Here is a 14,341-nt window from a genome sequence, read left to right on the forward strand (position 1 = left end):
TGTACACACACACACACACACACACACACACACACACACACACACACACATACACACACACACACACACACACACACACACACACACACACACAGTTAGTCTGAGGAGTGGGCATCTGGGGTCCAGCTTCACTCACCTCTCCCACTAGCAGCAGATGTGAAAGGGTCTGTGAAAGGGTCTAGACTGTGGAGCATAGGTGCCCAACTTTATAAATTCAGCAGACTTTTAAATGTGGACATTTAATCAATAGATCCCCTCTGAGTTTAGCAGGAGGTGAGCCTTGGGGAGAGAAGGCCAGAAGGGAGCATACAGCATGGAGGTCTGTTGGAGCTGGATACAGTATAGGCCTGTATAATAACTAAACCCAGCTGTATCATGCCTACCTCCAACTCCCTGTGCATACTGATGCCTTCTCTCTTTGGGCTCAGAATCCCACATGGATTAAAAATAGCTCTGAGGAAAAAAAAAAAAAAGTATGTTCTATTCTGATCTGTGTAAGAGAGGAAAATGTACGTTTCACTTTGGATTGGCAGAAAATCTGGTTCCATTAAATATATTCACAGCTATTCAACACTTTTTTTAAGAACAGAAGAGGCTTCTGGTGAGGGAATAACTGATGAATATTTCGAGAGCTTGGGACTAAAAGGTTCTATGTGCATTTTTGTCAAAATTGTTCTGTTCAATGTTCTCTACCTACAGTATGTAGTACTCTAAATACCCCGATTAATTTAGTTAAATTCAAAAGAATACAATATAAAAATTGCTGACACCATTCAAACCAATGAGGGTTCGGAACTTTAAAACCAATTATCTTAGAATCATCTTTTTGCAGGTAGAACCTCATAGTCCCAAGCGCTTGAGAAAAAATCTCTTACTGCTTGATTCAGCCCTCCAATGTGGGAGAACTGGAGAGATGCCAAGCACTTTTTCATTATCTTCATTTTAACTCCCCCGTTCCTTCTTTCAACATGGTATGGTGACGTTACCTCCCTACAATTCTCTCCTGTGTCACAGTGCGCCCAAACTGCCTGAAAATTCCATGGGTAATTTTCACAGACACAATGTTCCAATGTAGATGTCTAATTGTCTACGAGAACATTAATATTACATCTATAATCCTTTTGATACATTACAAATGAGCAATTTCTTCTGTGGGACTGAAAAGGCAATTTACAAATGGCAAATTGGATTATGGGTTTGCAGAATTCTTGATGTGTTACAGGTTAGCTGAAGTAATGGATTTGGATGCCACCAGACTGTGTGATGAGTGTCATTAGACTGTTGCCCTGGTGATGTGGGGACTGGAGTATTCTCAACCTCTTTTATTGCTGTTCAGCTTTCAGAACTCAGAATAATCTCACATAACTTTTTGAAAACCACTTTTGTCCCATTTTCTATGATCCAGAATCTCTTCTTCGACTGTGATTTTCATTTGAATGCTGGTGAATATCACTCACACTGATACTTGTACTTGCAAACCTTTTCCAATTAATTCAAATCTACTTTATTTTGTTTTTGTGTACAGGACACTTCATCCACAGTGACAGACTGTTCTCCACCCACTGCTGTGGCCAACGTTTCTCAATACGCATGTCAGAGACGGACAACCACGGAAAATCACAACAAGATATTCACGGTAAGGAAAAACAACAAATACAATCACAACTTACTCAATTTCATGTCCCTACCTAAGTCTTTGTTAAGCTATTCCACCTTCATTGCTGCCACAAAGCATCAATCCTAATCCCGTTCTGCTCTGATTGGGTTCTCCCCACATGACAAAATACTGCAGTTTACTATAGAATACTACACTACTTACTATAGAATTCTATAGCAAACTGTAGTATACTGTAGAATACTATACTACATGTAAATCAACATGATAATCAACAAGAGGCTATGCGCTCTATGGAAAATAATGAACGATGCACGTGTGTTCCACAACGCGCTAGCTCTGCCCCACCTGCCCTGAATGACGGGTCGCCACTGATCACTTACTATAGAATGTTGTTGTATGCTATAGAAAATATGGTAAATACTCCAATATTATCCACCCCCCAAAAAACATTGTAGTAAATAATGTCAGCAAAAACACTACAGTCCGCCAAAACACATCTTATTTGCATATACCCTGCCCATTCCCCTCCCCATATCACAATTTGTGCCACCCATAAGTGAGAAACCTACATGCCAAGTATATACCATACAGTGGGGGAAAAATGTATTTAGTCAGCCACCAATTGTGCAAGTTCTCCCACTTAAAAAGATGAGAGAGGCCTGTAATTTTCATCATAGGTACACGTCAACTATGACAGAAATAAATGAGATTTTTTTCGCCCATAAAATCACATTGTAGGATTTTTAATGAATTTATTTGCTAATTATGGTGGAAAATAAGTATTTGGTCAATAACAAAAGTTTCTTAATACTTAGTTATATACCATTTGTTGGCAATGACACAGGTCAAACGTTTTCTGTAAGTCTTCACAAGGTTTTCACACACTGTTGCTGGTATTTTGGCCCATTCCTCCATGCAGATCTCCTCTAGAGCAGTGATGTTTTGGGGCTGTCGCTGGGCAACACGGACTTTCAACTCCCTCCAAAGATTTTCTATGGGGTTGAGATCTGGAGACTGGCTAGGCCACTCCAGGACCTTGAAATGCTTCTTACGAAGACACTCCTTCGTTGCCCGGGCGGTGTGTTTGGGATCATTGTCCTGCTGAAAGACCCAGCCACGTTTCATCTTCAATGCCCTTGCTGATGGAAGGAGGTTTTCACTCAAAATCTCACGATACATGGCCCCATTCATTCTTTCCTTTACACGGATCAGTCGTCCTGGTCCCGTTGCAGAAGAACAGCCCCAAAGCATGATGTTTCCACCCCCATGCTTCACAGTAGGTATGGTGTTCTTTGGATGCAACTCAGCATTATTTGTCCTCCAAACACGACGAGTTGAGTTTTTACCAAAAAGTTATATTTTGGTTTCATCTGACCATATGACATTCTCCTAATCCTCTTCTGGATCATCCAAATGCACTCTAGCAAACTTCAGACGGGCCTGGACATGGACTGGCTTAAGCAGGGGGACACGTCTGGCACTGCAGGATTTGAGTCCCTGGCGGCATAGTGTGTTACTGATGGTAGGCTTTGTTACTTTGGTCCCAGCTCTCTGCAGGTCATTCACTAGGTCCCCCCGTGTGGTTCTGGGATTATTGCTCACCGTTCTTGTGATCATTTTGACCCCACGGGGTGAGATCTTGCGTGGAGCCCCAGATCGAGAGAGATTATCAGTGGTCTTGTATGTCTTCCATTTCCTAATAATTGCTCCCACAGTTGATTTCTTCAAACCAAGCTGCTTACCTATTGCAGATTCAGTCTTCCCAGCCTGGTGCAGGTCTACAATTTTGTTTCTGGTGTCCTTTGACAGCTCTTTGGTCTTGGCCATAGTGGTGTTTGGAGTGTGAATGTTTGAGGTTGTGGACAGGTGTCTTTTATACTGATAACAAGTTCAAACAGGTGCCATTAATACAGGTAACGAGTGGAGGACAGAGGAGCCTCTTAAAGAAGAAGTTACAGGTCTGTGAGAAATCTTGCTTGTTTGTAGGTGACCAAATACTTATTTTCCACCATAATTTGCAAATAAATTCATTAAAATCCTACAATGTGATTCTCTGGAAAAAAATGCTCAATTTGTCTGTCATAGTTGACGTGTACCTATGATAAAAATTACACGCCTCTCTCATCTTTTTAAGTGGGAGAACTTGCACAATTGGTGGCTGACTAAATACTTTTTTTCCCCACTGTATATTGTGTTCCCTACAGGTTATAGAAAAGAGCAGAAGCTCTGAACAATTTGTTCAGACCCCAGTCCTACCTACAGTGCCTTGCAAGAGTATTCATCCCCTTGGTGTTTTTTCCTATTTTGTTGCATTACAACCTGTAATTTAAATGGATTTTTATTTGGATTTCATGTAATGGACATACACAAAATAGTCCAAATTGGTGAAGTGGAATGAAAAAAATAACTTGTTTCAAAAGATTCAAAAAAATTAGTAACAGAAAAGTGGTGTGTGCATATGTATTCACCCCCTTTGCTATGAAGCCCCTAAATAAGATCTGGTGCAACCAATTACCTTCAGAAGTCACATAATTAGTTAAATAAAGTCCTGTGTGCAAACTAAGTGTCACATGATCTGTCACATGATCTCAGTGTATATATACACCTGTTCTGAAAGGCCCCAGTCTGCAACACCACCACCAAGCAAGCGGCACCATGAAGACCAAGGCGCACTCCAAACAGGTCAGGGACAAAGTTGTGGAGAAGTACAGATCAGTGTTGGGTTATAAAAAAATATCAGAAACTTTGAACATCCCACGGAGCACCATTAAATCCATTATAAAAAAATGGAAAGAATATGGCACCACAACAAACCTGCCAAGAGAGGGCCGCCCACCAAAACTCACAGACCAGGCAAGGAGGGCATTCATCAGAGAGACAACAAAGACACCAAAGATAACCCTGAAGGAGCTGCAAAGCTCCACAGCGGAGATTGGAGTATCTGTCCATAGGACCACTTTAAACCGTACACTCCACAGAGCTGGGTTTTACGGAAGTGTGGCCAGAAAAAAGCCATTGCTTACAGAAAAAAATAAGCAAACACGTTTGGTGTTCGCCAAAAGGCATGTGGGAGACTCCCCAAACATATGGAAGAAGGTACTCTGGTCAGATGAGACTTTGAGCTTTCTGGCCATCAAGGAAAAATCTATGTCTGGCGCAAACCCAACACCTCTCATCACCCCGAGAATGCCATCCCATGGTGGTGGCAGCATCATGCTGTGGGGATGTTTTTCATCGGCAGGGACTGGGAATGTAACGATCCCGGCAGTCTGAGTCGGGTCCTGTCTGTGGACTAGTTTTTTCTGCTCGTGATCTCCAGTTTCCCGAGGGTTCTGGAACGCTCCGGGGAGCTCTCTTGATTTCCGCACCTGCATCCCATCAGCAATCTGCACACCTGGTCCTGATCATCACCCTTCTTAGGCTCTGGCCTAACATCCATTCCCTGCCGGATCGTTAGCCATGAACAGTAGGTTTACCAGAGTATCAGTCTTAGAGCCTAGCGTTAGTTTTGTTGTTTTTGCACCTTGTTGTTTACTTACCTCCGTTTTGTTCCATCTGCAGTCACCCGTCCGGAACCTTCATCCAACCTCTGCCTGGTGGTCGGCGGCTGCCGACCCATGATGGGATCAACCACTGCACCCCCAACAACTAATCAACGCCGCCCGCTCTGTTCCCTGGATTATTCAGCATCACTCTTGAATTGTAAATAAACACTCACCTTCGTTTCAACTTACCTTGTCCTGGTCTGCTTCTGGGTTCTGGCTTTGCAACGCGTGACAGAACGATCCGCCAGTAATGAACCCAGCGGACCTGGACTCTGTTCGCCATGCCATTACCCAGCAGGAGAAGATGTTGGGCCATCATAGCACGGTACTACAGGAGATCGCGTTGTCAGTTGGAACCTTTCTACCGGTCTGACGGAGGTCCAGAACCAACGCCAGTTTCCGGTGGAGGATCCACTACCGGTTTCACCCATCTCGCCTGCCGCTTCTGGAGCTGTGTCCTTCCGTGAGCCCAAGGTTCCGACGCCGGATAAATATGAGGGGGGAGCTGGGAAGATGCCGTTCCTTCCTTATGCAGTGTGGATTAGTGTTCGATCTACAGCCCTACTCTTATGCCACAGACAAGGCTAGGATAGCCTTTGTGATTGAGTTGCTGCGTGGTCGAGCGCTGGAGTGGGCTTCAGCCGTTTGGGAACGACAGGATCCCTGCATGGCTTCATACCAGGGGTTCACGGCCGAGATGAGGAAGCTCTTCGACCATTCCGTCCGAGGGAGGGACGCAGCTAGGCGCCTGTTTTCGCTTCGCCAAGGAACTCGCAGCGTGGCCGACTTCGTGATCGAGTTCAAGACGTTGGCTGTGGAGAGTGGGTGGAATGAGGAGTCTCTGCAAGCGGCCTTTTACCAGGGTCTGTCGGAGCAGCTCAAGGATGAGTTGATCTCCTATCCGGAGCCTAGTGACCTGGACAGCTTGGTAGCCTTGTCTATTCGGGTGGATAATCGAGTCCGAGAGCGAAGGAGGGAGAAGCAATGGGTTCCGTCCAACCGATCAGCTTCTCAGGTTCCAGTCGGGTCGTCAAACTGCGCGGCTCGCTAAAGTTGGGAGGACTTTTAGCGAGCCAGTTTCGACCTCTCAATACCTCTGTCAGACCCCGTTTCCCGGCTACCCTTATGAACAGGAATCAGAGCTTAGCGATTAACGCTTTTATCGATTCAGGTGCCGATGGAAGCTTTCTAGATGCCGAGTTGGTGGAACAGCTGGGGCTTTCCAAGGAGCAATTGCCGGAAGCCATTGAAGCTACCACTCTGGACGGCAGTAGTCTGGCACGTATCACGATGAGGACTGAACCGGTTAAGATGCTGTTGTCGGGGAATCATTCTGAGATGATTTCATTCTTCATTCTGCCGTCTTCCCATGTTCCTCTGGTCCTTGGATACCCCTGGCTGAAGGAACACAATCCCACGTTCGATTGGGTGACGGGCAAGGTAACGAGTTGGAGCCTTGATTGTCATGCTAACTGTCTCAAGACTGCCTGTCCCCATTCGGTTCCCAGTCAGGTGATTGAGGCTAAACCCCCCAGATTTGTCCCTGGTTCCCGAGACATATCACGATTTGGGGGAAGTTTTCAGTAAGCAGAAGGCTCTGTCACTCCCTCCCCACCGACCATATGATTGTGCCATCAACCTGTTCCCTGGAGCTGTCTACCCCAAGGGAAGGTTATACAGTATCTCCCGACCTGAACGTGAGGCTTTGGAGACCTACATCAAGGAGTCCCTAGCTGCTGGTCTCGTTCGTCCCTCGTCATCACCCCTGGGGGGCAGGATTCTTCTTTGTGGGTAAGAAGGATGGCTCTCTTCGACCGTGCATTGATTATCGGGGGTTGAATGACATCACGGTCAAGAACAAGTATCCCCTGCCCTTGATGAGTTCTGCCTTCGACTCCTTACAGGGTGCTACGGTGTTCACCAAGCTAGACCTACGCAATGCGTATCACATGGTCCGGATCAGAGAGGGGGACGAGTGGTTGACGGGTTTCAATACACCGATGGGTCACTTCGAGTATCAGGTGATGCCGTTTGGACTGACCAATGCTCCAGCGGTATTCCAGAGTATGGTGAACGACGTCCTGAGAGATATGATCGGTCTCTTTGTGTTTGTTTACCTGGATGACATTCTGATCTTCTCGAAGGAACCTTCCGACCACGTCCAGCATGTCCGGCAGGTTCTGCAGCGATTGTTGGAGAATCGCCTGTTCGTGAAGGCCGAGAAGTGCGAGTTTCACGCCCACACGACATCCTTTCTCGGGTACATCATCTCCAGGGGAGAGATTAGGATGGACCAGGAGAAGGTTAGAGCGGTTCTGGAATGGGCCCAGCCCGGTACGAGATTGCAGCTCCAGAGATTTTTGGGGTTTGCGAATTTCTACCGCAGATTCATCCGGGATTACAGCCGTGTGGCCGCTCCGTTAACTGCCTTGACTTCCAGTATCAGGACCTTCAAGTGGAATCCGGAGGCGGATCGAGCGTTTCTGGATTTGAAGAGGCGATTCACCAACGCACCGATTCTCTCTCAACCGGACACGGCCCGTCAGTTCGTCGTTGAAGTGGACGCGTCTGATGTGGGAGTTGGCGCCATCCTGTCGCAGCGATGCTCCACGGACAGTAAACTCCATCCCTGCGCCTACTACTCGTCGCCTTTCGCCTGCGGAGAGGAATTACGATGTGGGTAACCGGGAGCTTCTCGCGGTGAAACTTGCCTTGGAGGAGTGGCGCCACTGGTTGGAGGGGGCGGAGCAACCGTTTATTGTCTGGACTGACCACAAGAATCTTGCTTACGTGCAATCGGCTAAACGTCTCAACTCCCGTCAGGCCAGGTGGGCGTTGTTTTTCGGACGATTCAAGTTTTTCCCTGACGTTCCGACCTGGATCTAAGAACGGCAAGGCGGACGCCTTGTCCCGGATGTTCTCCAAGACGGAGGAGAGTGGGTCCAAGACCGAGACAATTCTCCCCCGGAACTGCGTCGTGGGAGCAGTTATGTGGAAGATTGAGGAGGAGGTGCTGGCGGCCCTTCGGACTCAGCCCGGTCCCGGTAACGGTCCACCCGGGTCGGTTGTTTGTGCCTGAGTCGGGTTCGTCCTGCTGTCCTCAAATGGTCCCACGCCAGCAAGATGGCTTGTCACCCTGGCGTGGCTCGGACAATGGCGTTTCTTCGCAGACGTTTTGGTGGCCTGCCATGGCCGAGGATACTCGGGGTTTTGTTGCTGCCTGTCCAGTGTGTGCGCAGAATAAGAGTACCAATCGGCCCAGCTCTGGACTACTTCACCCCCTTCCTATTCCCCGCGACCATGGTCGCATCTGGCCCTGGACTTCGTCACTGGGTTGCCCGCTTCTGAGGGGAACACGGTCGTTCTGACTATCGTGGACAGATTCAGCAAGTTCGCCCACTTTGTGCCAATTGCCAAGCTTCCCTCTGCCTCGGAGACGTCCGAGATCCTGGTTAGGGGAGGTTTTCAGGGTCCACGGGTTGCCCAGTGATATCGTTTTCCGACCGTGGCCCTCAGTTTACCTCTGCTGTCTGGAAGTCCTTCTGTTTGGCCATTGGAGCTACAGTCAGTCTCACATCTGGTTTTCACCCCCAATCCAATGGTCAGGCGGAGAGAGCCAACCAGAAGATGGAAACCACGCTACGCTGCCTGGTCTCTTCCAACCCCACCTCCTGGGTCTCTCAGTTGCCTTGGGTTGAGTATGCCCACAATACTCTCCCTACATCTGCCACTGGGATGTCTCCCTTCCAGTGCCTGTATGGCTACCAACCTCCCTTGTTCCCTTCTCAGGAGAAGGAGCTCTCAGTGCCCTCTGTTCAGGCCCATATTCGTCGCTGCCACCGGACCTGGCATCGGGCCAGAAAGGCACTCCTTAGAGTTTCGGACCGGTATCAGCTCCAGGCGAATCGTCGCCGGATCCCCGCTCCCACCTATACCATCGGAGATAGGGTCTGGTTGGCCACACGGGATCTTCCGTTACGGACTGAGTCTAGGGAAGTTGTTACCGAAGTTCATTGGTCCGTTTGTGGTGGAGAAGGTGATCAATCCAGTGGCAGTTCGACTCAAACTACCGAGGACGCTCAGAGTCCATCCCACCTTTCATGTCTCCTGCCTCAAGCCGGTTTTCCTCAGTCCTCTGTTGCCTCCTCCGCCTCCTCCTCCTCCTCCTCGGATGATCGGAGGTGGTCCTGCCTACACGGTGCGACGAATCATGGATTCCAGACGGCGGGGCCGGGGTTTCCAGTATCTCGTGGACTGGGAGGGGTATGGTCCTGAAGAGAGGAGTTGATTCCGCGGCGACAGATCCTAGATGCTGACCTCATCCGTGACTTCTACCGCCTCCATCCTGGCGCTCCGGGGAGTCCGCCCGGTGGCGTTGGTCGGAGGGGGGGTACTGTAACGATCCCGGCAGTCTGAGTCGGGTCCTGTCTGTGGACTAGTTTTTCTGCTCGTGATCTCCAGTTTCCCGAGGGTTCTGGAACGCTCCGGGGAGCTCTCTTGATTTCCGCACCTGCATCCCATCAGCAATCTGCACACCTGGTCCTGATCATCACCCTTCTTAGGCTCTGGCCTAACATCCATTCCCTGCCGGATCGTTAGCCATGAACAGTAGGTTTACCAGAGTATCAGTCTTAGAGCCTAGCGTTAGTTTTGTTGTTTTTGCACCTTGTTGTTTACTTACCTCCGTTTTGTTCCATCTGCAGTCACCCGTCCGGAACCTTCATCCAACCTCTGCCTGGTGGTCGGCGGCTGCCGACCCATGATGGGATCAACCACTGCACCCCCAACAACTAATCAACGCCGCCCGCTCTGTTCCCTGGATTATTCAGCATCACTCTTGAATTGTAAATAAACACTCACCTTCGTTTCAACTTACCTTGTCCTGGTCTGCTTCTGGGTTCTGGCTTTGCAACGCGTGACAGGGAAACTGGTCAGAATTGAGGGAAATTCTTGAGGGAAACCTGTTTCAGTCTTCCAGAGATTTGAGCCTGGGACGGAGGTTCACCTTCCAGCAGGACACTCGAGTGGTTTAAGGGGAAACATTTTATGTCTTGAAAAGGCTTAGTCAAAGCCCAGACCTCAATTCAATTGAGAATCTGTGGTATGACTTAAAGATTGCTGTACACCAGCGGAACCCATCCAACTTGAAGGAGCTGGAGCAGTTTTGCCTTGAAGAATGGGCAAAAATCCCAGTGGCTAGATGTGCCAAGCTTATAGAGACATACCCCAAGAGACTTGCAGCTGTAATTGCTGCAAAAGGTGGCCCTACAAAGTATTGACTTTGGGGGTGTGAATAGTTATGCACGCTCAAATTTTCAGTTTTTTGGTCTTATTTCTTGTTTGTTGCACAATAAAAAAAATGGTATCTTCAAAGTGGTAGGCATGTTGTGTAAATCAAATGATACAAACCCCCCCAAAATCCATTTTAATTCCAGGTTGTAAGGCAACAAAATAGGCCCAATGGGGGTGAATACTTTCGCAAGCCACAGGTTGAACTGACATGTATTAGCACCAATAGCACTGGTGAGTGATGTATGTTGAAGGGGAATAATGAGGGAATCATCAGCCTGGTGATTAGAGAGCTAATGAGGTGGAAAGGAACAGGAGAAGGGGAACCGAGCACCACTCCCAGTTGACGTATGTGTGTGTGGTGTGTGTCGCATGAATATGCGTGCATTCTTACATGCATGTGTGTAAGTGTGAAAGTGTGCATGTGTAGTCAGTGAGGGAGAAGTGAAAGTCATTATGAAACAGATGTCTCCATAGGCTCCCAGTAAGCTCTGCTTTATAAGGCTTGGAGGAACTCATCATCACCAAGCCGCCAACCTCCCACACACACAGCTCTACCTACCTACCTACCTACCTACCTACCTACCTACCTACCTACCTACCTACCTACAGGTTATGGAACATTTCTTGAAGGAGAAAGCCTCCACTTCTATGTCAAAGATAATAAAACAGGAACACTATACTAAATGCTACAGTATTGTCTGCAAAAATACTACAGTACAGCACAGTCTGCAAAAACACCACATTAGTTACTACAGTATATACTATAGTTTTCTTTTACTACAGTATTTATACTATAGTTAACTATAAATATTACAGTATAATACAGTATACTACAGTAAATACTACAGTATCAGTATTCACTGTAGTGTTTTTGTGTACTTCAGTCCGCGTTGACACTACAGTGAATACTACAGTAAAGTCCACAAAAACACTACAGTGAATACTATAGTATTTATACCATAGTATACTATAGCATTTTTTTTATGTGGGTCTGTCTTGCTTCACATACCAATTCACTGACGCTGGCCCCATCGGATACATTAACCTACAAATGAGAAGCATCTGCAGGTAGAACAGCTGAGGTGCCCGCGAGGACTGGCGCGGGCTGACCCATAGGCTGGGCATGCCACACTGATATGGGCAATGGACGTGACGCTTCTCACCAACAATGATGGATCTGTCTCCATGCCATCTGGCCATCGGGCAGCTAGTGGCCAATGCCAGGGGAAAGGGGGAGGGGGATGGTTGGGGGGGGTAGCACACGTTTTCAGACTGGCTGTGATAATAGGGTAATACTGCAGCTTGCCATTGCATTGTGTGCAGTAATGTTTAGCTACACAACAACATTTACATTTACATTTTAGTCATTTAGCAGACGCTCTTATCCAGAGCGACTTACAGTTAGCACATACATTATTTTATCGAACCCACAACCCTGGCGTTGCAAACGCCATGCTCTACCAACTGAGCTACATCCCCTGCCGGCCATTCCCTCCCCTACCCTGGACGACGCTGGGCCAATTGTGCGTCGCCCCATGGGTCTCCCGGTCGCAGCCGGCTACGACAGAGCCTGGATTCGAACCAGGATCTCTGGTGGCACAGCTAGCACTGCGATGCAGTGCCTTAGACCACTGCGCCACTCGGGAGACAACAACAACAATGCCGCCTTCTCACAAACATGATTAAAAAAGACGTTTTCCAATAAATCTCGCTGCCAGTATTTAATAATCGCTGCCAGTGTGTAATACAGTCTTTATGTGCACTGTGAAGGCTGTTTTGCTGACAGTCCAAGGTGATCAAAAGCACCTTTATAGAAAAGTTGGAGTTAGGGAATACATTTGAGAGACAATATGCTTCCATGCAGTATATCTGACTCTACCGCTGATGCGATTCCAAACTTCTTCCAGTGGGGCTGTGTGTGTGGGAGGTTGGCGGCTTGGTGATGATTCCTCCAAGCCTTATAAAGCAGAGCTTACTGGGAGCCTATGGAGACATCTGTTTCATAATGACTTTCACTTCTCCCTCACTGACTACACATGCACACTTTCACACTTACACACATGCATGTAAGAATGCACGCATATTCATGCAACACACACCACACACACATGTACGTCAACTGGGAGTGGTGCTCGGTTCCCCTTCTCCTGTTCCTTTCCACCGCATTAGCTCTCTAATCACCAGGCTGATGATTCCCTCATTATTCCCCTTCAACATACATCACTCACCAGTGTTATTGGTGCTAATAAATGTCAGTTCAACCTGTGGCTGTGGAGGTGAGATATAGGTAATTAAACTAAATCCTAATATCCCGAGAGATGTTGAGCTTTCAGATGTCAATTCTGCTGTTATGGCTTTGATCAGTAGGGTTTAAGACCAGGGAGGTCTGGTGAAATATCAAAGAGCATGAATGAACTACAAAACATCACCTGAGAGGTTTCTCTACAGGGAGCAACACATCTAAAAACTGTGGAGATAATATTCGGTTTTATTTGCTGTAAATTCAATGATATACAGTGTAAAAAGCAAACGTTCAACATATAGTATAGAAAACTGGTGGGTGTGTGTGTGTGTGTGTGTGTGTGTGTGTGTGTGTGTGTGTGTGTGTGTGTGTGTGTGTGTACCTGTCATCATGCCTGTGTATATGTGTCAGACGTACTGTAGGGCAGCTATTCTCAACTGGTGGGTCGCGACCCAAATTTAGGTCATGGGAGGTTTTGAATGGGTCATGAATGTCTGAGTAAAAAAATATTAAACATATTTTATTTTATAAAAAATATTCCAGTCTGAACATAATAACTAAAACCAGGTAGAAAGTGTGTAGAAATGATAATAAACCTATATCTTTTAAAAGAATAAACCTATATTTTTCTTCAATCACAGTATTTTCAATATAGAGTTATTTGCAGTGCTATTTAGCGGAATTAGTTGATTTTGTGGTCTCAAACCAGTGAGCTTAACATTCTTCATCAAGAATATGGGCAAAATGGACAATGAAAAAGGTGGGACTGTTGTTCCCTTGGTACATTTACTATCAATATAGCATTTAAAATAGTTTTCCAGATTGCATTTAGGCAATAACAAAAAAACGCAATGCGCTCTCTCTCTCGCTCTCCAATCTCACTTTTTCAGTCATTACTTCCCTCTCTCCGCTTGTGTCTTGTGTCAATTCAATTCAATTCAATTCAAGGGGCTTTATTGGCATGGGAAGCCTATTACACAAAAGTGAAATAAACAATAAAAAGTGAACAATAAATATTACACTCACAATAGTTCCAAAAGAATAAAGACATTTCAAATGTCATATTATGTGCAAATAGTTCAAGTACAGATTGTTCACAGCTTTGTGGAAGTTACCTATGGCGCTGATGTTTAGGCTGAGGTATGTATAGTCTTTTTGTGTGCTCTGGGCAATGGTGTCTAGATAGAATTTGTATTTGTGGTCCTGGCAACTGGACCATTTTTAGAACACCATTGTTTTTGTCTTACTGAGATATACTGTCAGGGCCCAGGTCTGACAGAATCTGTGCAAAATATCTAGGTGCTGCAGTAGGCCCTCCTTGGTTGGGGACAGAAGCACCAGATTTTTTTTATTTTTTTATTTTATTCAACCTTTATTTAACTAGGCAAGTCAGTTAAGAACAAATTCTTATTTACAATGACGGCCTACACCGGCCAAACCCGGACGACTCAAGGCCAATTGTGTGCCGCCCTATGGGACTCCCAATCACAGCCGGTTGTGATACAGCCTGGAATTTAACCAGAGGGTCTGTAGTGACGCCTCAAGCGCTGAGATGCAGTGCCTTAGAACGCTGCGCCACTCGGGAGCCCATATCATCAGCAAATTGTCACGATCGTCGTAATGAGTGGACCAAGGCGCAGCGTG

At 46.8% G+C, this 14,341-nt stretch overlaps 1 protein-coding gene across 1 annotated transcript in view; it reads left to right on the top strand.

Moving 5' to 3' along the window:
* The window catches only part of LOC121553292 (DNA nucleotidylexotransferase-like), a 182,711-nt gene that overhangs the window by 20,392 nt on the left and 147,978 nt on the right, over positions 1-14,341 (top strand). The window contains exon 3 of the mRNA XM_041866314.2: positions 1,526-1,636. Within this exon, the coding sequence (XP_041722248.2) occupies positions 1,526-1,636 (111 nt within the window). The remainder of the gene's footprint in view (positions 1-1,525; positions 1,637-14,341) is intronic.

This window comes from Coregonus clupeaformis, chromosome 37 (genome assembly GCF_020615455.1).
Source record: "Coregonus clupeaformis isolate EN_2021a chromosome 37, ASM2061545v1, whole genome shotgun sequence".
Classification (NCBI taxonomy): domain Eukaryota; kingdom Metazoa; phylum Chordata; class Actinopteri; order Salmoniformes; family Salmonidae; genus Coregonus; species Coregonus clupeaformis.